Here is a 23309-nt window from a genome sequence, read left to right on the forward strand (position 1 = left end):
GTAGATATTTAAGTATTTATCATCAGGATCAATGTTATGTTTCATAAATGTGTTTTCATGACCATTGATGCAATATATATATATATATATATATATATAATAATCAGTGATTCTTGAGAATAGGGACAAAACGGGTCCTATGGATAAAGCACAAAATTTGAATAAAATATACACAAAATATAATTTTTTCAAATATCTTACTAAACTAACCTGGGTTATGTGAGCACAACGATGTATATTTTTCAGGTATTTGCTGATTTTTTTATTATTTTAAACATTGTAGTCGGTGGATGATGCCTGTAAAATCCCTTGTCCAGGAGCAGAATTCAATACATTATAATAGTTTAAAACAATTAAAGAAATACTAAAATTATATATTATGACAATTAGGTATAAGTAGTCATATAAATAATTATAAAGGTATCAATAAATTGAATTAAAAATCATTTTGTATATTTTCCAACTCCATTTAAATTTAGCATCTTTACATTTCCAAAACATTATTTGTTATATTTGCATACATAAGGTTGAGAAATAACAAAAAAAAATTATGGGAAAATTAAAACCCATTTTGTCCCTATTCTCAAGAATCACTGATATATATATTTGTTTGTTTTTCTGAATCATTAATGTAAAACCCCCATAATGATTCCCCCCTCATTCTGGATAAGTGTTGATCATTTTCAGGGGACCAATGTGAGCCGCACAGGTGCTGAAAGAAGAGCCTGTCTGAGGAATCGGAGGAGAGACTTTGTGCATTTACCAATGTTTACTTTCTCTTATTCTGGTATGAAAATTTCAAAAATAAAATGTTTAAAAATGGTACAGTCCTAATTGCAGTAAGTCTTTTACTTGTCCTTTAAGTTTGAGAAATGAGTTTGTCTTCTATCCATCTTGAAGAATGTCGGCGTTTCTTTTGCTGTTGCTGGAACGTCATCACAGGGTGCACACTCACACACACTAAATTTTAGAGTGAGCAATTAACCAAGCATGTCTGAATGTCTAGAGCAGTGTTTCTCAACCCTGGTCCTCACTGCCTCCCTGCTCTGCATGTTTTAGATGTGCCTCTATTCCAGAACAGACGATCTGTGTGATTTGAACCATTTGAAGTGGGAATAATGTCTGAATTTACTGCATTTTCCATACATTTTACAAGAAGCTTTGAAAGGGATTTTCATATAGTTATAATTGTAAAGTTATATATTAAAGCAAATAAAATGTTGAATAACTTAAAAACTACTGCTCACATTTCCATTCACTGAGGTTTAGCTAAATTTCAGTTTCTGTTTGTGTAGAAACATATCTCAAAAGACCAAAAAAAAGTGCTTCTAGTGTTGACATAAGGCTTGAATAAAACTAGATGTTTACAATTAAGACTGTTTTTAAAATCATGTATTACTATTATTCCACTTGATAGATACGCATTACGTGTCTAAATGATAAAACGTTACTGAATAAGTGAAATTTTGTTAGGAAAGAATTGGAACAAGTAAATGCGTTGTTTCTTTTTATTTATTTATTTTACTGTGTTTATCAAATGCAATAATTTTTTAGGTTACCCTTTTGGCCAAATGATCCGAATCTTCGAAACGAATCGAAATTCCGATTTCTAAATTCAGCTCCAGAAATACATTTTACGGCTCAAAATAGTAAGCATTATCATCCGGGTGCGCAGGCTCGGTCATAAATAGGCACGTGACTTCTGTTTGTCCTGGGTTGTCATGACAACTGCTTGACGGTGCTATTCACGGAAATTTCCAAAAAATAAAGGTAAAACTAATATAAAAACATATTTATATAATGTCAAACAGCTTCAAGCCTAGTCATGCTATTATTACCGACCTAACCGTTGCTATGATGTTCGAAGCCTATCAAGTTGTCCAGTTTGATTTTCTTGAGCGTCAAAAGTAAATTAGCTTAATATGCGGTGTGTGTAAACCTATAATGCAAAAATAATTATTTTATGTACTGAATGCTTAGGATACAGCAGACATGCTAGGAGCTGGCAAAGAGGACGCCAAACCAGAGCCTGTACAGGTCCCTGTTCTAGAACTGACCGATGTGGCGCAGGTAGAGTACAGTATGAATCAATATTATTGATTAAGATCGAAACCTATAAGCTGCATTACACAGCAAATCAAGTAAGGATGTCATTTTTTACGTTTGTTCTAATGTCTGTATTAAAAAGGCATTAAAGCTCACAAATAGGACATGCTTTCTATTCTGTTAGACAAATTTAAGCAAGCTTTTCAATACTTTCCAATTGTGCCTTTTGCGTCAGCTTCCAGAGAACACCAACTGTCTGACATGCACAGCAGACGGCAGATTTCTAGGCTTGGCTCACAGCCAGGGCCTCTCTGTGTGGTGCGCTTCCTCTTTCACCCGGGTTGCAGAATGGCTTCAACCACAACTGGAATTGATCTTCATCCAGATGACCAGAATGGCTGAGATGACCTATCTGCTTGGGACCGTGGATGACATGGGTAGAGTCCCACAGACCTGCCACTAATCTAATGCTAAAAATGTCTATTCCTCCTTATCAGTTGTGGTACCTTGCAAAAAAGTATCCACACTTCTTAGTATTTTTCTTTTTTCTGGCATTACTAACACAGTCAACGTAATGCGATAAACAAACAGAAAGTATGCAATTCCAAAAGTGGAAAGTAAACAGAACCTGGGTTTTTAATGTCTTTTACAGATAAGAGAGTTTGTATCTGTGTTTAGTTCCCATAAATAAAATCCCTTACAATGCCTTACATGGGTCTGTTTGTAAAATGCATTGAAGTTTGTGTTGTGGTATAACAAAATATGAAAAAACAGCTATAATTTTACTAGACATTGTAGCAGAGCGTTTTCGTCAAATTAATATATTCCTTAAAGATAGCACATGTACTGAGAGTTTCATAAGAATCTTAAAGTTTTCTTTGGTTTTTTTGTGTCATCTGGAAGTCAATATCTATGTGTTTAATTTCCAGGTGTTGCCAGAGTGTTTGGTTTTCACTCAGACGCCGTTCATCTTCTCAGTATTATCAACGCAATGGTGGGTATATTACTTCCAGCTAGCTATCATTTTGTTGTTTGCTGGCTTCTTTTAGGACAAAGTTCTTTTATACTACTTAAGCAAAACCAAGTTAATAAGAATAAATCATTTGTCAAATAGGAAGATGTCACTGTAAGAAGCATTTTTCTGATGTTTGACCTACATGAAGGTGGGCATTACGGAGCTGCATCAATAAGCTGTAAGTAACTTCTTTCATAGCACAAACTCGTATGATTAGACCTTTACATTAAACTGCTGATTTCATTCATCTTTGCAGGCAATGGCGTAGTGTGGCTAGAGGTCTACCAGTTTCCTGTAGAGCAATGGCTGAGAGAGCTAGAGACGGTGTCATCACAAAAAAAGGTAAAGACCAGTGATCTGTTCTGACGTTGGCTATGTTAGGTAAACTGCAAACTCTTTATACATGGTGCGTATGTAATTCTCCTTTGTTGTGAGAAAAGCAACTATTAAACTTCTTAAAAAGTCTTATCTGGATACCTCAATATCTAACCAACGCTCTTCTGACACTTTATCAATAGATGTACAAGAAACAAAAGAAGTTCTTCAGTTCTTATTGATCACTGAGACAGCATTGGTGAAACATTTAAACAATATGTCTTAACAGTGATTAACTTCTGCATTGGTTTTGGTGGATGAGATCCTGTACGAGGTTCCACAGAGCTCTATTGTCGAGATGCTTTCATCCGACGTTCTCCTCCTGGCCTAAACTGGGCAGCATTACGAAATCTCTCACCATTTCTATGCAGATGACACACAACTTAATATTTCTGTCATGGTCGCGGCCCCTTAGTGAGTGTGTGGGTCAGAATTTACTCCAGGTTAATGCAGAAAATGCAAACATCATTCTAGATTAACCTAAGGTCTATAAAGCATCCAAGAAACATAGGTGTAGGACCTTTATTTGAACATTCTCCATTTTTTGTTACTAAATCAACCTTCTACTGTTTTAGAGACATTGGTAGAATGGGCGCCATGTGACTATTATCGGTAAAAGAAGTCACACTTTTCAGTCACTTTATCAAATCCTCAGGATGAAAATGTAACCGAAGGATCGGGCATGAAATGGTCTCCTTTTACACTGATGATGAAAATCTCTCCACCTACACTTCCAACAGGTGAAAAAATAAAAAAATGTGTGCGTGTGCGTGTGTGTGTATATATATATATATATATATATAAATAAAATGTTTTTACTCATTAGAACTTTGATCCACATCTGTTCTTTCGGATTTATGCGACTAATTTGTACATCTTACAAGTTCTTTGCTGATTTGCAGGAAAGCCATTGGACTTTTTGACACACTGTTTGACTGTCGATATAATCAGGAGCAGCGGTCTTCACAAGGACCAATCCTCCTTCAGTTCAGATGCTGCAACAACAAAGAAGACACATGAAAGCCCGAGGTGCGTATAGATTGACACTAATGCGATTAGATGCAGACTGCTTCTCTCTTTTGTAAGGCTGGTTTAAATTTAAAACATATTAAACACATTTTAAAGGCTGCTGCGCACAAGCAGCTTTTTTTATGCTTTTGTGTCATTTTCATTGGGCCGTAAGCCTCGAGACTCTAACGATCGTCTTGTTCTGCATTGTCTCTTCCACCAGTTGCACTCAGCACTTTCTCCTGCCTTGCGATGGGCCAACTGGTGACAGTAAAGCAAACCCAGGTTTGGAATTCAAAGGGCACTTTGTTGCATTCTGTAATAGCTGAATACTGTGATTTATGCAAAACTAAACAGAGACATTCACATGCACTCATTATTTTGTGCATGTCATGTCATATCAGTTCTATTCTTTTTGCGGCTCTGTCAATTATTAATCGTTAACGTTGGTGTTGGCCGTTGTTAGTGAATTTTGAACACATTGTTATTTTTCTGATAAGTAAAATTGAACTAATATTAATAATCAATTTAATAATGATGCTAGATATTTGATTTTAGAAGCAGGAGTGGTGCACAAGTTTTCATTTTTTCTAAACTAAATAGCAAATAATTAATGCAAGGTCAAATATCTACAAAAACACCCCGAATAAAATCTTACAATGCAAGTTGCAAAGCAGCCAAGATACAGGTACAGGACCTGAATCCGTGTTTGAACATCCTCCAGTTTTTGTTTTTTGTAGTTATATCAAGCTGCTATTATTTTAGAATATTTGAACATTTGACTGCGCTCCCTAATTTTATTTAAATTAGTTGGTTTATTAATGTGAACCAAGCTTCTAAGAAAAGTGTCAACATTTTTGTATAGGGTTGACGTTGAAGCAACCTGTTTCACCGATGCAGTTCTTTGCAACGTGCTAAGGAACATTTACCTTCAATGTAGTTAAAGTGCATGTATGTATGATTTTAGACCTTTTTATTTTTATTCTATCCTGAAGAAAAATCACATCAATTAACAAAAGCCTATAAAAAATTATCATGAATGCATCTATTATTAAAACACCAAATTGAAGCAAACATATCGTTTTTCTCAGCAGGACTCCCTGTGGCTGTCGCTGTGTGGTGGAGCGGATCCACTAGCCTCCTTCAGTATTTGCTGCAAAAAAACCCAAAGATCAAATCAGGAAGAACATCTAATTATTTATTTTAAATATTCAGAATCTGTACACCTTGTTGTAACAAACACTTGTTTTTTGTTTGTTTATTGTTGAAGCAGATGTGGCACCCGTGCCAGAAATACTGTTGCCAAATGCAAAGGAAATCCTCTGCTCAGCTGTCAGCAGATGTACTTACTTAATCGCTCTCGGGCTTGAGGATGCTACGGTGTGCGTCTGGAGCAGACAATCTCGTGAGCAAACCTTACAGAGAATCTCTAAGAATATGATTTATTCACCTGGTAGACTGGAGAAAATTATGTTTTTTTTTGTTTTTTTTTTGTTTTTTTTGTTCTTTTCAGAAATAGCTTTTCTCGTTGGAAGTGAAGTTGTCACATCCAGTCATCTTTAGCTTTAGAGCTAAACTCAGACATCTGTCATTTTATTGACACGTGACAAACTTCTGTTAGTTTAATGCGGCATGATTTAAGCCTTATTTTTGAATTTCAGAAAAACATTTGATGCTGTCAGTCATCGAATTTTGGTATAAAGGTTGTTTAGTTTTTACGACAGAGAATTAGAGCCATGCTAAGAAAAAATTTAAATAAGAAAATAGCAAGAATAAAGTCATAATACTGGGGGAATAAATCATATTAGTACAAAGCTATAACAGTAAGAGAATAAAGTTATAATGTTATGAGTTTATTCTTGTAATATTATGACTTTATTCCCATTCAAGTTTATTCTCATAATATTATCACTGTATTTTCATCATTTTATAGCTTCATCCTCTTAATTTTAGTTATTTTTTATTTTGTAGTACGTCCTAGGATTCCACCATAAGTTTTAATCAACTTACTTACTTGATTGCCTTTACAGTTAAAAGAAAACTGAGAATTTACCTTGAGTGAAAATTCTCAAACCTAACCCTATAGCCCTATCCCTATCCCTACCCTGGTTAATATTTTCTGAATGACTCAAGAGGTTTTGCTTCTTGGTCTGATGATTCACATTTTGTTATATATGCTTATTTAAGAGTAAAAAAAGTAAGGATTGGGGACTGTAGTTAGTAAAATATTTAATTCTTACTTTGTCTTGTCTTCCCACTAGGATCCCCGGTCTCCATTGTTCTGGTACCAGGAAAAACCATCACCTTCTCCAGGATACAGTTTGTTGATAACTGGTCTGTTCCTGCTCAGGACTGTGACATCGTGGGTACAGAACCGGTCGGTATGCTGGTGTCGTGTAAAAACGGAGAGGTTTACATAGTGACTGCAGGACTAGGCATGCGGTCCAGCACCGTCCAGCTCTTTGAAAGGTTATGTAAATTTTACAGATTTAACACTTTCCTTTCGAAACAAAATAAATGTGCTGTGTTGACACATTTATTTTCAATTTAATATTACAGACCAAAAGACAGCAGGGATCTCCCGACTGTTGCTATATCTGTGCCTTTCCTGCAGGCTGTGGTAGGAACACATGATATGTCGGATGACAAAAATGCACCGTTTTTCAACCAGTATTATTCCGGTCTGCTGTATCCATGTACTGCTTCTATTTTTCTAGTCACTTATCATGCAAAGAAGTGGGAAAATGTTCCTGACAGCAGCCATCAACAGAGAAACTGTGTGCTACCTGACTCTTCCGACATCCCACCAAACTGCTTCACTCTACAATCCCGTTTACACGCTAAACGCCGAACAGCGAGCGCTGTTCATACGAGGTGATTATTACGACCCTGCGTTTTGCCTAAGACTCATTCCTGCAGCTGAAGGCTTTCATCTGTCTGCCAGGTGACCAGGAAACCAGTGATCTGTTGGAGAGCCAAAACCAGAGTCAGCTCTTTGTCTTCTATTTCAGTCAGTCTGACATCATTAAGCCTCACATCGATTGTCCCAGACAGCCAGCAGCATTTCACCATGGTACCCTGGAGGAAATCTGCAACATCTATCTTGAGCAAAGGTTAGGTCTCCAGACGGTGGCTGATTTGTCGATCGTCACCGTTGATCTAAATTGAATCATTTTCAGTTGACGTTTGGGACTTGACCACATTTCATATCATCGCTGCTTGGTAATTGTGTTTCACTCCGTCTATATTTAAACACTTTGGAGTGTCTTCTTAAAATTGACGCTCTTGTTTTTGGACTAGGCCACTCCTAAGCATTCATGCTTGCTGGTGTGGTTTGAATATTTGTCCTGCTGCATGACCAAAGTGGGTTTGAGCTTCACTTGACGGCTGGATGTTTTTCATTCGGGATTTTCTGGTTGAAAGCAGAACTCCTGTTTCCATAAATTTATGGCAGATGTAATGGAATGAACACCTTCAAAAAAAAAAGAAAAGTTTGTTTGCCTCCACAGAATGTTTTCTCAAAAATCATCAAGATGTTCTTGGCAAATATCAGAGGGACCTTTGGGTTCTTTTTTTGTGGTTTTCACTTATGACTCTCCTATATGTGCCGTTTCTGCCCAGTCACTCTTTCTTATTACTGAATCATCATAAATGCTGACTTTAGTGCGGAAAGTGAGGCTTGCAAGCTGTCTGGCCTTATGAGTGAGACGTTGATGTACTTACAGAGTAATTTTGGTCTGAAGGCTTACCCCTGCTTTCTGGTTTCTTTGTGGATCATGACTTTCCGTGTGATTTGATGGAATCCCAAAGCCTTAAAAACGACTTTATAACCCTCAACAAAGTCGTATGTAGACTTTGTTTCTCATCTGCTCTTGATTTTTTTTTTCTTTAGATCTTTTCGTCTATTTCATGTTGATAGGGGCTATTTAAGTCACTTTGAACAGGTCAATTTAACAAGGGGGTGATTTCTTCACATAGAGTCAAGTTGGTTTGAATACATTTTAGCGAAGAAAAGAAATGTTGGTCTAGTTTATCTTTGATTTTACAATCATTTGATGGTCTGAAACATTAAAGTGTGCCAAAAAAAACAAAAAACGAGAAGGACCCTGTAAAAAGGCAAACATTGCAACATTGCAATGTGCAACTCTATATGCTTACAGATTTTATTCCCAGAATGAATCAGATCAAACAACAGGCACGTCACATATTTACGCTGTAGCTGCTTTCTCCTGTTTTTCTCCGCAGAGCGCAGTCTGTGGAAGAAAGGAACAAAGCTCTTGAACAAACATGGGGAAAGATGCAGGAAACCGAGTCGGTGTTGCAGCACGCACATCGGAGCCACAAACATCACAATAACGTCAACAAATGAGCTACTAATAGGATGTGAAGTATGACATTTTTATTTCTTCAGAGCCACCTACTTCTGTTTCGCTGTTCTCAGCACTTGTTTGAACTCAGTAGCAGCACATGAGCCAGCAGCTAGTCTGAGTCAGACACAGTGGATGCATTTCATTTGTAGCTACTGACAGATTAGAATTTGCAAAACGCTGCTCACTTTCATGAAATTTCTTTTTTAAGAATAAAACAGCTGAAAAAAAAAAGACTGCATCCTGAAGCTTTGCTTCGTGTTTAGTATCAGGGCTGGGCGATGCGGCTTAAAAATAAAAACTGATTTATTTTTTTTCACGCAAGATTCAATTCCTGATGTTAGATTTTTCTTTTGTGCTCTATTCTCTACAAAAAGAAATCTCAAATGACAGGAAATATTTTCAAAAAGTGACTTTTATTTCCATCATCCTTTCTGTGAGTTGAATGACGGAGTTACGAGATTGCTTGTCTAATTAAGAAAAGATAGCAGAATAGTACTGGCAGAATAAAGACGCAATTTTACCAGAAAAACATCTTAAAAATATGAGAAAAAAGTCACTTAAAAAGAAATAGCTTCAGTAATACATTTTTTGTTAATTTTTGTGGTGGAGTACTCGGAAAATGACGGCTTTGTTATCCTAATATTGCAACTTTGCTCTGATAAAAAGATTTTAATCTTGTATCATTTCGACTTTATTGTCACATGACTTTATTTTCTTATTACTACGACTGTATTCCATAAATGTAACACTTTATTCAAGTTAAAAAATACAGTTTAGCTTGACCTTTATATTTTGTCGTAGAGCTGACCTGAACTCAAAGTCCAAATAAATAGAAGCCACATAAATCGAAACAAGGTGGCGCCGCAGACATCACTTTGAACTATAGAAACCCAACGAATGCATTGGTGGGGAGTCGGGGGGGGGAATCCAGTCTTCAAAAAGAAAAAATGTGACTAGTTGATGAAATCGATTTATCACCCAGCCCTGCTTCTCATCATGTTTCTCACAAGATGCTCTCTGGACTGGACTGCTGGAGATCTCTGTCCTCTGCCAGACAGCTGCTGCTTAGCGAGGGAGGCTCTGCTTTCCTGTGGCTGTCGCCGCAAAGCACCATCTTTTCCTGGCTGAGGCGCCTCAACTCTCTCCTCAGAGACAGCGAGAGGGCCGGCGACATGAACGATCCGGTTAAGACGGTGGTGTTCTCCGCGTCGCCGGCGGAGGCGGCGTTGGGGTAGTACCTCCGGAGCCCCTTCCTGAAGTGGATGGTGAACAGGCCGTAGATTAGCGGGTCGAGGCAGGCGTTTACCAGCCCGAAGATGAACAGGATGTGCGTCAGCGAGTGGGACACCTTGTCCTCCAGGTGGTCGGGAAAGAACCAGTACCAGAGGCCCAGCAGGTAGTACGGAGTCCAGCAGACGATGAAAGACGAGACGATCACGACGCTCATTTTTAACGTTCTCATCCGGGCCTTGGGAATGTTGTTTTTGGAGCACCTCAGATGTACTCCGCTGGTGGGCACTGGGGAGAGACGAGACTGGAGGTTTAGAATGAGACAGACAGGTTTACTGTGGTGTAAGATTTGTTGAACAAAAAAAAAGATGATTGTTTGTTCTATGAGCAGGTCATAAGGTTATTTTTCAGGAGTGGTGCAGTGATGAAATGAGAGCTACGCTTTACTTTGTAGAGATAAACTAAAGTAATTTTATTTATGCTGCACATTTTCAGCAACAAACCAATTTAGAATTGAGGCCTCAAAGCTGCAAAGGGAATATATAACTTTCATAAATAATGGTTGTTGTTTTTTTTTACATATTTGTTAAAACTGTTCGTATAATCGCCCAGTCCTGAAACAGATAATCTGCAAAAAAAAGAAGAAAAAATCGAGCTCCTCTTCCTTCTCCCAGTGCACCCAGTACCAACTAGAAACAAACAATCAGAGCCAGGAGGAGGGTCTTAAAGTTGTTAATCATGCTCATGTACACCCCTCCTTACTCTCTGCTGCTCTACATGAACAAAACCTCGTGAAATTGTTCATCTTACCCATCAAGTAAGTTAGAGAATAAAAGCAGGTAATTTGCATCCAGTCTGTTTATTAGGATAGTGGTTGTTTGGGTTTTGATCATTTCCTTGTTCATTTATGTTCTATAGGTTATATTCAGTTAATTTTTCTGTTCATTATTGTTAGAAAGATGTTGCCATTTTAGTTCATTTCTTTTGTTGCTCTGTTTTTAGTGCAATTAAATAGATTTTCCTAAAGCTGCGTTAGTCATTTCCCCTCGGTTTGTAGCTCCTTTTGAGTCTAAGCAAAGTAATTCTAAGCTTTGCTTCCAGTAATTTCGCTCTCGTATATTCCGTAAAATAAACAAGTCTCTGCCACATTTCACTACTACTGTTTATGCGAGGAGCAGCCAAATATGCCTTACAAGTAGTAATTGGGAGTAGTAGGAGTTGCTCCCTGACTTTGGAGGGCGTTCCAGTAGATTTTTCCGACTGGGAAGTGGATCGTAGCCTAAGTTCAGCTCCGTTTGTGTTAACCGTCTCCCCTCCCTCAGTTTTCATGCTTTACGTTCTTCCTCGGCTGCTCCACATCTCCTCAGATGAATTCATCCTTTTCCTTCATCATGCTAGAGCCGTGTCAGCTCCCTTGCAGAAAGCGCTGCCGGTGCTATCTTTTTTTGGGAACGTAGCGAGACAAACCGATTCACTCAAGATCAGACTTACGGTTGTCCTTTTTCAGCCGTTTGGAGATCTCGTGGAAGATCCTGGCGTAGCAGGTGATCATGATGACCAGCGGCAGCAGGAACAGGCAGAAAAAGGTGAACATGTTGTAAGCCGTCTCGTGCCAACGCGTGGCAAAGCTTCCCCACGTGGTGCACTGGGTGAACTTCTCAGGATGGACGATGGTCACATTGTGAAACAGGAAGATCTGAGGAGGAAAGTCATTTTAGTCGGTTGAAATGACCAGTCCGGCATTATGTTTTTTAAAATTGTTTTCTAATTTCATAATTCACTGTTGTGTTCACATGCTTCGCCTGGGCAAACAGGAGTGAGATCTGTCTCACCAAGAAGCTCAAAGGTTGTGTGGATTGATAGGAACTTCCATAACTGGTGTGTAAAATAGTTGCAGCTCGTACTGCAACTATCTGCTGCCAAGTCCAACATGGATCATTGTCTTCTTAAATGATTTTATTTCTCTGTGACAGATTGTTTTCCTACTCCCTCACCCTTGACACACTTCGCTTCACTTTTTGTAGTGTTTTTCAAGGCTAAATGAAAAAGTGGCGCAACCCGAGGATTTATGCTAACAGTCACTACTGTGAAATCTCCACAGGCAGGGTGAATCTGTGTGGGAAAAGTAGCAGGGTGCAACTTTCCTCTCATTTTCATGGCATAACCCAACGGCAGTCTAACACCCCTTAGCTCCTCACTATGAATCATACCAGCCATAAAGTTGGGAGAGGCCGTGGTTTGGTTTGTTTACCTCATATAAACTCAAGAATGGACATTTTACAGTATCCTGCAGATTTATTCATGCTTTTCATCTTTTTTTTGGACAACATAAATGTATTTATTTTATTGGAATTAAATGTGAGAGGTCTTTTTTAACAAGCAAACACTGAACAGCTTAGGGTGATTTCAGCCTTCCATGACTTAATACTTAATCTACCTTTCACTGTGTTTTGATGTCTGTCAGATTTATACATCTAGAGACTGAATTTCTTTTACCCAAATAGTTTAAACTCAGACAAATTTCCTGTCTGAGTCTTTGAAAAACTATTTTTGAGTCTTGCCCGATTTTGGTCTAGGCTTTGACTGGGACATTCTAACACAGGAACATGCTTTTCTGAACAGAACTACTCAACAAGTTGACCAGAACAGTTTGGGGAGATTTTTTATTTATTTATTTTTGTACTTTATCGCTGCTAAGCAATGAGATTTGGAACATTGTTTAAGTATAACTCTGAAGATACCTTCAGAGAATATCACTGCAAAATCAAACACAACGCTTGGCTTGAAATGAGAAGTTTGCATTGATATGCTGGCTAATAATTTCTGCTTCTGTGACATCTGCTCAAAGGAAACTGTTCCAAGATCTTGTAATTTATTCAGATGGCGCTTTGTAGGTCCAGGTTGTGCTGACATGTCATTTCAGAAAGAAAAGATTCTCAACTTTCAAAAAGCCAAACATCTTCAGGGTTTTTTCTTTCTTTCTTTTTTTCTTTTTTGGCAGTCATCAGCTTTGACATTTCACATGCTAACTGGAGCATGATATGCTGTTTCTGTGACTTTGGGGATCTTCTGTTCAGAGTTATATCATTTGACATCAAGAGTGAACATCATTAGGAATGCAACTTTGCTAAGAATCACAACTTTCATATCTGTTATTTTACTCCAGGATAATCCTTCTCATTCTTGCTCTACACTCTAAAATTTGTATTGTGAGCTAATCAGCTGTTTTTAGATTTATACTCCCATTAGTTTATTGTAAAACTCTAAAATATATTATGCTCTATAGCTTTAATGCCTCCTCTAGCGCTTTCATTTTCTGGATGCTTAGAATAATTGAACTGAAACTGATTTGTGTTTCCTTGAAAAAGTTTGCTTACCCTCAAAATAATTTTATGCACCACAACAATACAAAGTTTCMCAGCTTCAGCGTGGTGAAAGGGTTACATGTTTTTTGAGCATTTTTCAAAAAAAGATCTGAAAGGTGTGGCATGCATTTGTATTCAGCTCATTTAAAGATGGAGCCTGATACCAAACTTTGTGACGGGTTTAAGTCATGTCCCGTACCAATACGGCCTTTGCGGAAGAGTGTCGAAAAGAAACAACTTTTCTGGGTGTGCATGTCTCATTTACAAACGGACGTCACACGTTTCCGATTTCAGTTGTAACATTTGAAAACGGTTTCCTTTTTGCTGCATGCTGCTTTGTGTTGTTCTGTTATATAAAATCTCTATTGTAGTTCTATAAAATGGATTGAAGTTTGTGCAAAAAAAGTTTTTAACATTTTTTCAAGGCACTTCCTTTGTCGGTAAGCTGAAATTTATTGGTCCGATGCTGATAACTAATGCAGATAAAGCGCGGTTAGTACAGACTTCCATCGATAACTAACCACTGGTTACCTGAACACATAGGATTTGGTTTGGTAGTTAGAAGGTGGTTAAAGATTAGCTCAAATGGAAATCTTTAAATCACATGCACATAGGCCTGAAATTATTAATTATTGAAATAATTATCAACTAATTTAGATTAATCATTAACTACAGTATAAAGACTCAAAAAAGAACAACACTCTCAAAACAGTAATTAAACCAAAACTGTATAAACCACACTTAAATTTGCATTTAAGATTTAAATTGTTGTCTGTAAATATTTTTTAACCAGAACTACTCAAGGAGACCAGTTGTGTTGTTATCTTGTTCATCCATCCATCTATTTTCTTTACACCCTTGTCCCTATTGGGGTCGCGAGGGTTGCTGGTGCCTATCTCCAGCTAACGTTCCAGGCGAGAGGCGGGGGTCACCCTGCACAGGTCGTCAGTCTGTCGCAGTGTTATCTTGTTCAAATTCTATAAAATACAAAATCTCCTATTAAGCACATTTTGCTATCCAACTATAAATCATTTAATGCAAAAATGAATCAATGAATCTACAAATGATCAGAAGCATACGCTAAAGGGATGCTATGTTATTGCATTTTTTTTAAAGATGGTGAACTATTTGTTTATTTGCATCTAGTATTTCTAATATTTTACATAAAAAAGCCACAAGTGGTTAAAAGAACTATCTGCAGAATGGGCCAATATTTGTTTTCCATCCGATTAATCAATTAATCGTCTGAATAATCGGTTACTAAAACTATCGACAGTTCCAGCCCGACATGCACAGTAAAACCAAAACACCTTTAGACATATTTGGCTTTCTGAGAGTGAAGTAACTAAACGGTGCGTCTAAAAATACATGAGCGCTGACATCAGACCTGACCTCTTGGTCATGTTGCCTTCCAAGCACGACTGACCTTACCTGAGGGATCGAAAGCACCACACTCATTCCCCACGCTACCGCCAGCATGATTTTGTTCCTCATCCGGGCCTTGTTGATCGCCAGAGGGTTGAGGATGGCGGCCTGCCTGTCCAGGCTGATCACCACGGTGACGAAAGCGCAGGAGTACATGGCCAGCAGCTTCAGAAACATCAGCAGCCTGCATGCAAAGTCCCCAGCGAGCCACTGGACGGTGATGTTCCACGCCGCGTCCACAGGCATCACCACGAAGGTCACCAGCAGATCGGCCACGGTTAGGTTGATGATCAGCACCCTGACGTGGGATTTCCGCTTCCCGTCCCTGTGAGCCGCCCACAGCACGGCCAGGTTGCAGAAGGCCGACGTGCCACACAGGATGAACGTGATGATGACTCTTATTTTGGCCGCTGTGGTGAAGGTGGGGAGCTGCGGGACGTCCTCCGCGGCTGTCAGGTTGGAAGCGGCCAAAGAGCAGTTGGAGGTGACGTTGACGTGGAGGTCCACCACTGAGTCACGCATGGTCACTGTGGACTCACACGGAATGGAGTTCATTTCCTGTACGTTTGGGAGGAGGAAGCATTTTGCCCGTTGTCTGCAACGAGAAAGATAAAAAGAGGGATTCAGCACAGGTACCAGTGGAGGAGCAGGAAGCTTGTCCACACAAAGCCACAAACATGCCATGAATAACTACTGAAGGGGAGACACGAGGAGTAAATGGTATGCATTAGCAGAAAGGACCAAACTGGGACACTTTGGAGGCCATACAATATAAAAATTGATTTTTATATAATATTAAACGTTGGTCATTATAATTATTTACCTTAATCAAGAGTTCTAGCTTCTAAATAGAATTATTACATAAACGATTAATTATGATTCATCACAATTAATAGTGATTAATCACAATTAATAGCAATTAGCCATGATTAATCACGATTAATCTGAAAAATCACGATTAATCATGGCTAATCTGATTAATCATTAGCCATGATTTACAATTAATTAATAGTGATTAATCATTTATCAAGATAATCATCAACTAATGTAGTCATTGATTAGCCGCAGCCTCTTCACCATGTGACAGTTGTTGCCAACAGCTTAGCTGTGGTTGTCAGGGGAAGTGCTGACACACCACTTTGTTGGAACAGATGGGAGTTTATGCTTTAATCACAAACCTGCTCTTACATGAGTGAACAAATTAGATTCACGTCACACCAATTTTGTTGAACATGTAAAATTTTAAACACAGATTGGAATGTAGCAAATTTATTTCAATAACTTTACTAAATGAAAAACAAATAAAAGAAAAGAAAATAAATGTCCACACAGAAAAGTTTATAAAACTGAGATGTGAAACATGGAGAAAAACCTTATCAGGTAGAAATACTCCAAGAGGTTTTATCTATTTGCTTTCTTGAGCTGAGTGCACATGCAGGAAACACTTTCTAGATTTTATTTTTTTTATTAAGCATTTTGAGAACCATGTTTCATTTTCCTTCAGCTCCAAAATCACATCTTACTGTGTGTCGGCGAGTTGAATAAATTTGTTATAGAAAATACTGTGAGCTTATTGGCTCTTAGAGGCCAGGTTACATTCAGCATCGAGAAATTGCATGATGAAATAAATTTTAAAAATGCCATAAACAAAAAAAAAACTACATCAGATATTTTAAAGCTGGGCTAATGCTAACTCGCTTTTTCATCTGATGATTTTTAAAACAACTGGGTTGCTTTATTTTGAATTGTAACATTATCCCACTGTGTGTTACTACATGCAGATCTACGTACAAACATATCACTGCAGCCAGACTAATATCTACATGGACGCAGACATACAGTTCAGACTACATGTGTAACATTTAACGTCCTGAAGATATTTTTTTTCCACTTCTGTACTCCCCCACCCAATTACCGACTGCTGACTCTCTCCACAGATGGCATTTTATTGCTCATTCGCCAGAAAATTCCTACCAGAGAAATGCTTCTGTTGATCATTTTTAGCATTTCTAATCTTAAAGCAAATGAGAAAACAGATAAACAAAAATGTTTACGGCACAGAATGCATTTTTGCAATCTATCCCAAACAGAAACAAAATATCGAAAAGGGGAAATAAAACTTAAGCTTACCGTGGACGGAGGCTGTGAGAAACAGGAATGTTTGGAAATCTGTGAGGAAAGACATGCTAACGCTCTCCTGGAGAACCGCAGCGGGTCACTCTGAGCTCCTCTGCAGCTTCTGCTGCACCTTTATCTGAACATCCATCCATCATCAGAGCTGCTTCACCTACGGAGGAGTGGTCTTAACGCCAGCTCCTCACACTAACTCTATCTCTCTTTCTCTCTTTTTCTCTCTCTCTTGTACTGATGGATAAATCCTTTTATACTAAATGGAGAGCAACAAAAGTAGCTGATTTAAAAGGAAGACAATAGAGGTTATTGTATTAACTTGTCATTTTTTCCCTGTTAATCAATACAGCAGCTTTACATATACTTTTTGCAGCCATTGGAACTATTAAGTCAATAATATCACTTGGTCCTAACTTTCCTTTTGAAAATATAATAGAAAATGTGTTTCCCCCCTTCTCCAAAGATTATATGTAACATATTTAAGTAATGGTTGACTTCCAAACTGATTTTGCTTTTACATATTCCACCTTAAAAGTTTTTTCCCCTCAAAACATAAATACAGGTTTTTATGATGTACTTCTTTCAGAAATACGTTTTTCATCCCTCTGGAAATTTAAGAGAGGCGACTTCATTTTCAAAAACATTGCACCAACATGAATATATTGTCAGTTTTATTTATTTTTTTGTTTTTGTTCCCAATCTGCAGCAGGAAATACATTTCTATTCAACCAAGTGTTCAATGATATCTCATTGAACATGTCTGAGCAAAGCTTAATTACTGGGGTCTGTTTCCATGGTGATATCCTCGTTTAGTTCAAGGAGATGTGACAGAGATTAATTAAATCCACGTTCCTTTTTATCCCAAACACATTCCTTATCTCCACTCCGTTCACTCTGAGGAACGTCAGACCTGCGAGGGCCACGGTGGAGTCTGTTAGCACTTTATTTAGAGGATGATGTTATTCATCATCCTCTAAATAAAGAGGATGATGAATAATCATCCTCTTTATTTAGAGGTTTTTCTAATGTCACACATTTTCATCCCTTTATGCTTTGGTTTGATAAATCAACAAAAATGGCCAATGTCGCGTTCAAAGGCTGTTGTTTTTTTCTGTTTCAGTAAGTGCAACTCTTCTTCACCTGATATTAATTGGACTCAAGTAGGCAGACATGAACATGAATATTTCTCATCTTTGCATCTGCAAATTGGACCCAAAAGTGAACCAAGTCCATAATTATTTTCCTGATATCTTAGTTGATTTTTTTTATTATTATGTTTTCTTACATCCCGCAAAATTGCATCCAGTTGTTTCCATTTAAGAGGCTGGTTAATTTTAGATAAATCATGAATAAAACTTTCTCAACATTTTACACCAACTCGTTTTATTTTTGTACTTTTATTTTCATCATTCTCATTAAAACGCATTTAAAATAAATACACTTGTAAACCTGCCAATGTTAATCTCTGGAGTGGAGATAATTTCCTTTTAGATTGCAGTTTTATATTTAGTTTATTCATTTCATTGGTAATGAACTTTCTGACATTAGCTAAATTAATGAAGAATTTACTAAAGCGTTTAATTTAATTACGCTCAGTACACAAACACTGAATGTGACGGCGCCGTAAAATCAAATTCTAGACTGTTAATTTAAGAAAAGTAACAATAAATCACCTGATATTAAAAAACAAAACAGCACCGTAAAATAATTTGCAGATTATTAATCTCTTTCAAAGAGCTGTGGGAGCAATATTCTGTCTCGTTTTTCTTCTTCCGTCCTTGCCGGCAGGATCTGTTGAGATGGATTTGTTTTGATTAAATGATGGCCAAATCACAGCCAGGAAGGAAAAGAACACTGACCCAAACAGGATGTTTTGTTTTCCATTTTCTTCCGGCTTCATTCATCAAGTAAACCATGAATGAAACACAATATCTCTCAGACTTTTAAAGAGCAGGCAAACGTTAGTACCTTAAAAATTTGTTGTCCGTTTTACCAACAGGACAGAACTTAGTTTTCTCCCATGACTTTCAATAAGTTCATGAAGCGTAATTTTTTTAATATTTATTTGCAAATTACCAACCACCATAGGACATACATCATGGAAATTGAAAAAGAATATATTAAAATTAGAAAATTTTATATTATGAAAAAATGTAATAGTTTTGAAGTTTTATAGAGATTTATTACACAGGGAGTAAACCATTTAAGCTTTTAATACTTATTATTTGGATTACTGGACTGTTGTGATGTGGTTCAAAGCTCTCTTATCAGATGAAGGTAAAGTTTGCATTTTATTTGTTGAATCCTTGCACTAGCGGAACAAGTCAGCGCCGGGCCAGGGGGCGGGGCCAATGACTGCGCCCTTCACGTGTATCACCTGCATGAGGAGCAAGGAAGCACATTGGCTAAACCGTGAGTCAAACAGTCACTGGGACTGACTGCTATATATTCCATTGAGGGACAGTAACTTTAACATTACATACACCTTTCTGAACAGGCGAGGGCACACTTTCTCCCTCTATAATCAGACATTAAAGTGACTTGAAACCATTCCTTCCTCTCTGGCACCTCCAGACCCGGGCCCTCATGGGCACCCATCCGGGCCCGGGCCGGGGGGCAGCCGCCCTCCGAGCCCTCACCATAGCTCTGCGCCTGTATATATATATCCCTTCTCTCTTGGTCTCTCTCTCATCCTCTGAGCTCGGTCCTCTACCAGAGGCCTGGGAGCTTGAGGGTTCTGCGCAGTCTCTTGGCTTACCTATTCTTACTTAAATTAGGTTTGTATGCTTTACTCAAGTCTCACTAAATTGTTTATTCAACTCAAGTAATGTGAGTAATGTACATGTTTGGCCTGAGAAAAGTACAACACTACGTTATTTTGAGTAAACTGGATTTGACTATTTTTGTTACTGGAGTGAATGCTTCAGCTCAGCGGTGCACAGGAAAGTGTGGGAAGCTTCTAGAACATTTGTGGACTTAAACATTGGAAGAAGCAGAGCTTCTTCCAGCATGTTTTCATGTGTCATGTATGCTCGCATACATATGGTTACAGGTTGATTTTTCTTTAAGATGACGCACAAAAGTCTTTGCAGGCTAATATGCTAATGTTAGCATGTTGCTCATGGGTCCAACATTAGTTAAAACTGCCACGCCTTTTACTTGAGAGCCTTTAATGTTTTTGTCCATTGTTGTGGAAAAAACTATTACCAAGCACTGTTCAGATAAAATCACTCAATCAGGTTTATTTATGAATTATGCACAATACAGAGTAGGATAATCAATCATGAAGCAATTCTAGATGGAAAGCTCTGCCAGGCAGAGACAACATGAGTCTTATTTAAAAGGACATTTCTACAATTTTTATAGTGAGAAGTGAAAAATTATCCCATACATTTTAAGACATTACATATTAATTCAGTCATTGAAACATTATTCTGTATGATGAAACAAAATCATATATTCAGGATATGAAAAACCCACTGGCATTCATCCATTCATCCCTTTATCGTTTCACCTCTGTTAGGTAGGAAAAGTTACCCTGCAACCTCTCCTTGCCACGGAGACGGTCATCTATATGTTTTGCCATCTTTCACAAAACTTTAAAAGGATGAATTGGAAATAATGTATTTGGAAGTAAAGTACCAGCGAGATACCAAACCGTTTTCTAAGTAATATTTCCAATTGTTTAAATAAGTAATTATTTTAATCCCAAATTCTTCTCTGCAAAATAAGAGCATGCATTTCAATCCTTAAACATCCCTAACACAATAATTATGAATAATTTCATTTTACGTTGCTTATGTTAATGAAAATGTATGTTTTACACTAATTTTTTAAATCCTAAATGTAAATGTAAATTTAAATCCTAAATGTAATTTAGGTGATATTAGGTCATCCTCCTATGAAAATCTAATTCAAATTTAATATAATCTCATCCTCTTTGATTTTAATATAACCCATGTTATAATCATTAAGTAAAATTTTAATGTTGCCCCATTTGATTCTAATGCCGACACTTCAAATTAAAACAAAACAGTTTCAAAGTGATCTTCATCCTCTTTGATTCTAAATAAACCCAAGTTATAAACAACCAGGCAACATCTGATTCCATCGTCTTTGGTCAAAGTTAAACATATAAAAAATCAAGTAATTTCTGAAGTTGATTTTCTCTTTTAAATGCATATTTAAGGATAACAGGACAGTATAAATCTTCACTCTCCTCTTCGGTTACTCTCCAGTGGACCACCAATAGTTCTTTGAGTGGAGAGTCTTTCAGAAACATCTAAACTAGCTGTTTCTCTGGACGTTGTCCTCTTTGGTGTCAAAAGTTGAAGTACTTGATACTTGAGTGAAGTTTTGCTGCTCACTTTGTTGCTATGTCAGATTTAAAGTTGTGATCTAGATGGACATTACAGACAGGTCGTCCTTCACAGTGGTTGATGTGGATTCATGTTGTTCCTTCCTTCTCGCCCCTCTCCCCCACTCGGTCTCGGCGTTRCTGCAGCCAAATCCTCCCCCGTCTCTCTCCTCTGGCTTCCTGTCAGTCCAACTGGTTTTGCCGTTGGATCTTTGAGTTGTCCAGATTGTCCCTTAGGAAATGTCCATGTTGTCCACAGATGAAACAAGCGTCAACAGTTCAGAGTCTTCTTTTCTCACAGCTCCGAAGCATGTTTAGCTTTTCTTCCTCTACACTGATACTGGACAGCAGACCAGCGGAGGTTGTTAAAGCTCAGTCTCACATAGTTTTCTGCTCAAATGCCCAACAGGAGACTGACAGTTGTCCCCTGGAGGTGATGGAGGTCTTTTTTGTCTTCTTGATCCTCCAGATCTTCTCGATCTTTTTCATTGGCTGGTTTTGTAGGAGGGACATTATCTGGTCCATTAGAGGACAGGTTTGAGGAGTAGAGGTCAGAGGTTAGATGCACCGCGCGAGGCTCAGACAGAGGAAAAGAGAAAAAGCAAATAGAAATTGATTAGGGTTTGTTTTGTCATTTTCCTTGTTGTTTTCTATACATATATATTTATATTTATGGATCTTATATTAACCTTTTACGTGATCGTATAGTTTTAGTCATTTATTATCCATCCAGTATTATGGCTCCTGTTTGTGGAACAGTTTGTCTGAGAAACCTGAGGGCTAATTGTTGGTAYAGCTCTTAGAGCTGCTYTTAGTATGAAAGGGTCCCTTATAAATAAAATTAATTAATTRATTGATCCTTTTAAGAAATAATTTTTTTWATTTATTTATTCAAACCCACAAAAGAAAAATTAAACATATTAAGGCCTGTAATTTATCAACAAAAGATTTATGTTCAGCATTTTATTCCAAACAATTCACCCTGAGGAGGAGATTGTGTGCTGGAACCACTTAGACCCATTCTTCCTGAATTGGGTTGGATTTTCTCTTTAGCCTGCAAACATCTTCACAGAATCCAACAAATCAGCTTTGTGGTCGCTCTGCCTCTTAATCCTCTAAAAGAGGCCTTTATTTCCAATAAAGGTCTTTAGGATTCTCTAAAGGTTTGGTTCCCTCAATTTAGAAAACCAAAACTCAAGGAATCACCTGCCTTATTGACCTTCCTTGCGGCTCGTGTTTAGTCAGGGTGCTGGATTTGGGGTGGAACCCTCCATGCATGGTTAGTAGCTTCCGAGTCTTAACATTCGTGGTGTTTATCACCTCCTTTGGCCAGCTAGTTATTCCTGCAGGGTCTCTGATTACTGGTATGGCATAGCTGTTTATCGCACGGATCCATAGGGCTGGTTTCTCAGGACTTGCCTTATTCGTTGGAGGTATTTGGCTTTGGCTCCTTTCCTTGTGACCTCATTGAGGTTGCCAYTTGCTTGTGGTATTCCCAGGTACTTGTAACTGTCCTCAATGTCTGCTATTGTTTCTTCTGGGAGTGAGACCCCTTCTGTGTGGATGAGCTTCCCTCTCATCCACAGTATGGCGGATATAACCATCTGCCACACTTCTCTAGTCCGAATGACATCCCAATGTCAGTGCTGCAGATCCTGGTGGTGCGGATCAGTGAGTCGATGTCTCGCTCACTCTTGGCATACAGCTTGATGTCATCCATGTAGAGGAGGAGACTTTTGTTGGCTGCATTCTTGAGTCGGTATCCGTAGCCAGTCTGGTTGAAGTTTGGAGCCATCCCGTTCTTCCAAACAGTGATGGTGCTCAGAGGGGCTTTCCTCCCCCATTGCTCCTTCCCACCTGCCTCACCCTGAGAGCCAGGCCGCCGCTGCTGGAACCTCTGTCCGTGGAGCGCCGGCTCCTTCGTCCAAAGGGGCGCAGGCGATTCTTCTTTGCGGCTGTGTCCTTGAGCTACAGGCGTGCCACCTGTA

General features: G+C 38.2%; 2 protein-coding genes across 8 annotated transcripts in view; one reads left to right on the plus strand and one right to left on the minus strand.

Annotated features, from left to right (window-relative positions):
* The first annotated feature begins 1680 nt into the window (after positions 1-1680).
* wdr93 (WD repeat domain 93) overlaps positions 1681-23309 on the plus strand; it is a 27487-nt gene continuing 5858 nt past the window's right edge. The window contains exons 1-17 of one of the 7 annotated variants that reach the window (XM_017304189.1): positions 1681-1770; positions 1981-2070; positions 2282-2483; positions 2976-3040; positions 3161-3239; positions 3318-3403; positions 4092-4176; positions 4339-4465; positions 4668-4729; positions 5536-5625; positions 5718-5849; positions 6706-6913; positions 7004-7064; positions 7162-7318; positions 7456-7557; positions 8690-8832; positions 19280-19376. In XM_017304189.1, coding sequence (XP_017159678.1) covers positions 1993-2070; positions 2282-2483; positions 2976-3040; positions 3161-3239; positions 3318-3403; positions 4092-4176; positions 4339-4465; positions 4668-4729; positions 5536-5625; positions 5718-5849; positions 6706-6913; positions 7004-7064; positions 7162-7318; positions 7456-7557; positions 8690-8832; positions 19280-19376 — 1774 coding nt within the window. In that variant the 5' untranslated portion in view covers positions 1681-1770; positions 1981-1992. Of the gene's footprint in view, positions 1771-1980; positions 2071-2281; positions 2484-2975; positions 3041-3160; positions 3240-3317; positions 3404-4091; positions 4177-4338; positions 4466-4667; positions 4730-5535; positions 5626-5717; positions 5850-6705; positions 6914-7003; positions 7065-7161; positions 7319-7388; positions 7558-8689; positions 9495-9824; positions 9915-12078; positions 12330-19279; positions 19377-23309 lie in introns of those variants that run through there. The other 6 variants (XM_017304190.1, XM_008404794.2, XM_008404792.1 and 3 more) reach the window with 6 other exon arrangements.
* On the minus strand, positions 9818-17289 carry LOC103462176 (gonadotropin-releasing hormone II receptor-like). The gene is made up of 4 exons (XM_008404798.2): positions 16965-17289; positions 14841-15429; positions 11536-11740; positions 9818-10332 (listed from the first exon to the last, which is right to left on the minus strand). Exons 2-4 carry the CDS (start codon positions 15387-15389, stop codon positions 9818-9820), a joined length of 1269 nt encoding a protein of 422 aa, XP_008403020.1. The 5' UTR covers positions 15390-15429; positions 16965-17289.

The sequence above is a fragment of the Poecilia reticulata genome, linkage group LG3 (assembly GCF_000633615.1).
Source record: "Poecilia reticulata strain Guanapo linkage group LG3, Guppy_female_1.0+MT, whole genome shotgun sequence".
NCBI classification, from domain to species: domain Eukaryota; kingdom Metazoa; phylum Chordata; class Actinopteri; order Cyprinodontiformes; family Poeciliidae; genus Poecilia; species Poecilia reticulata.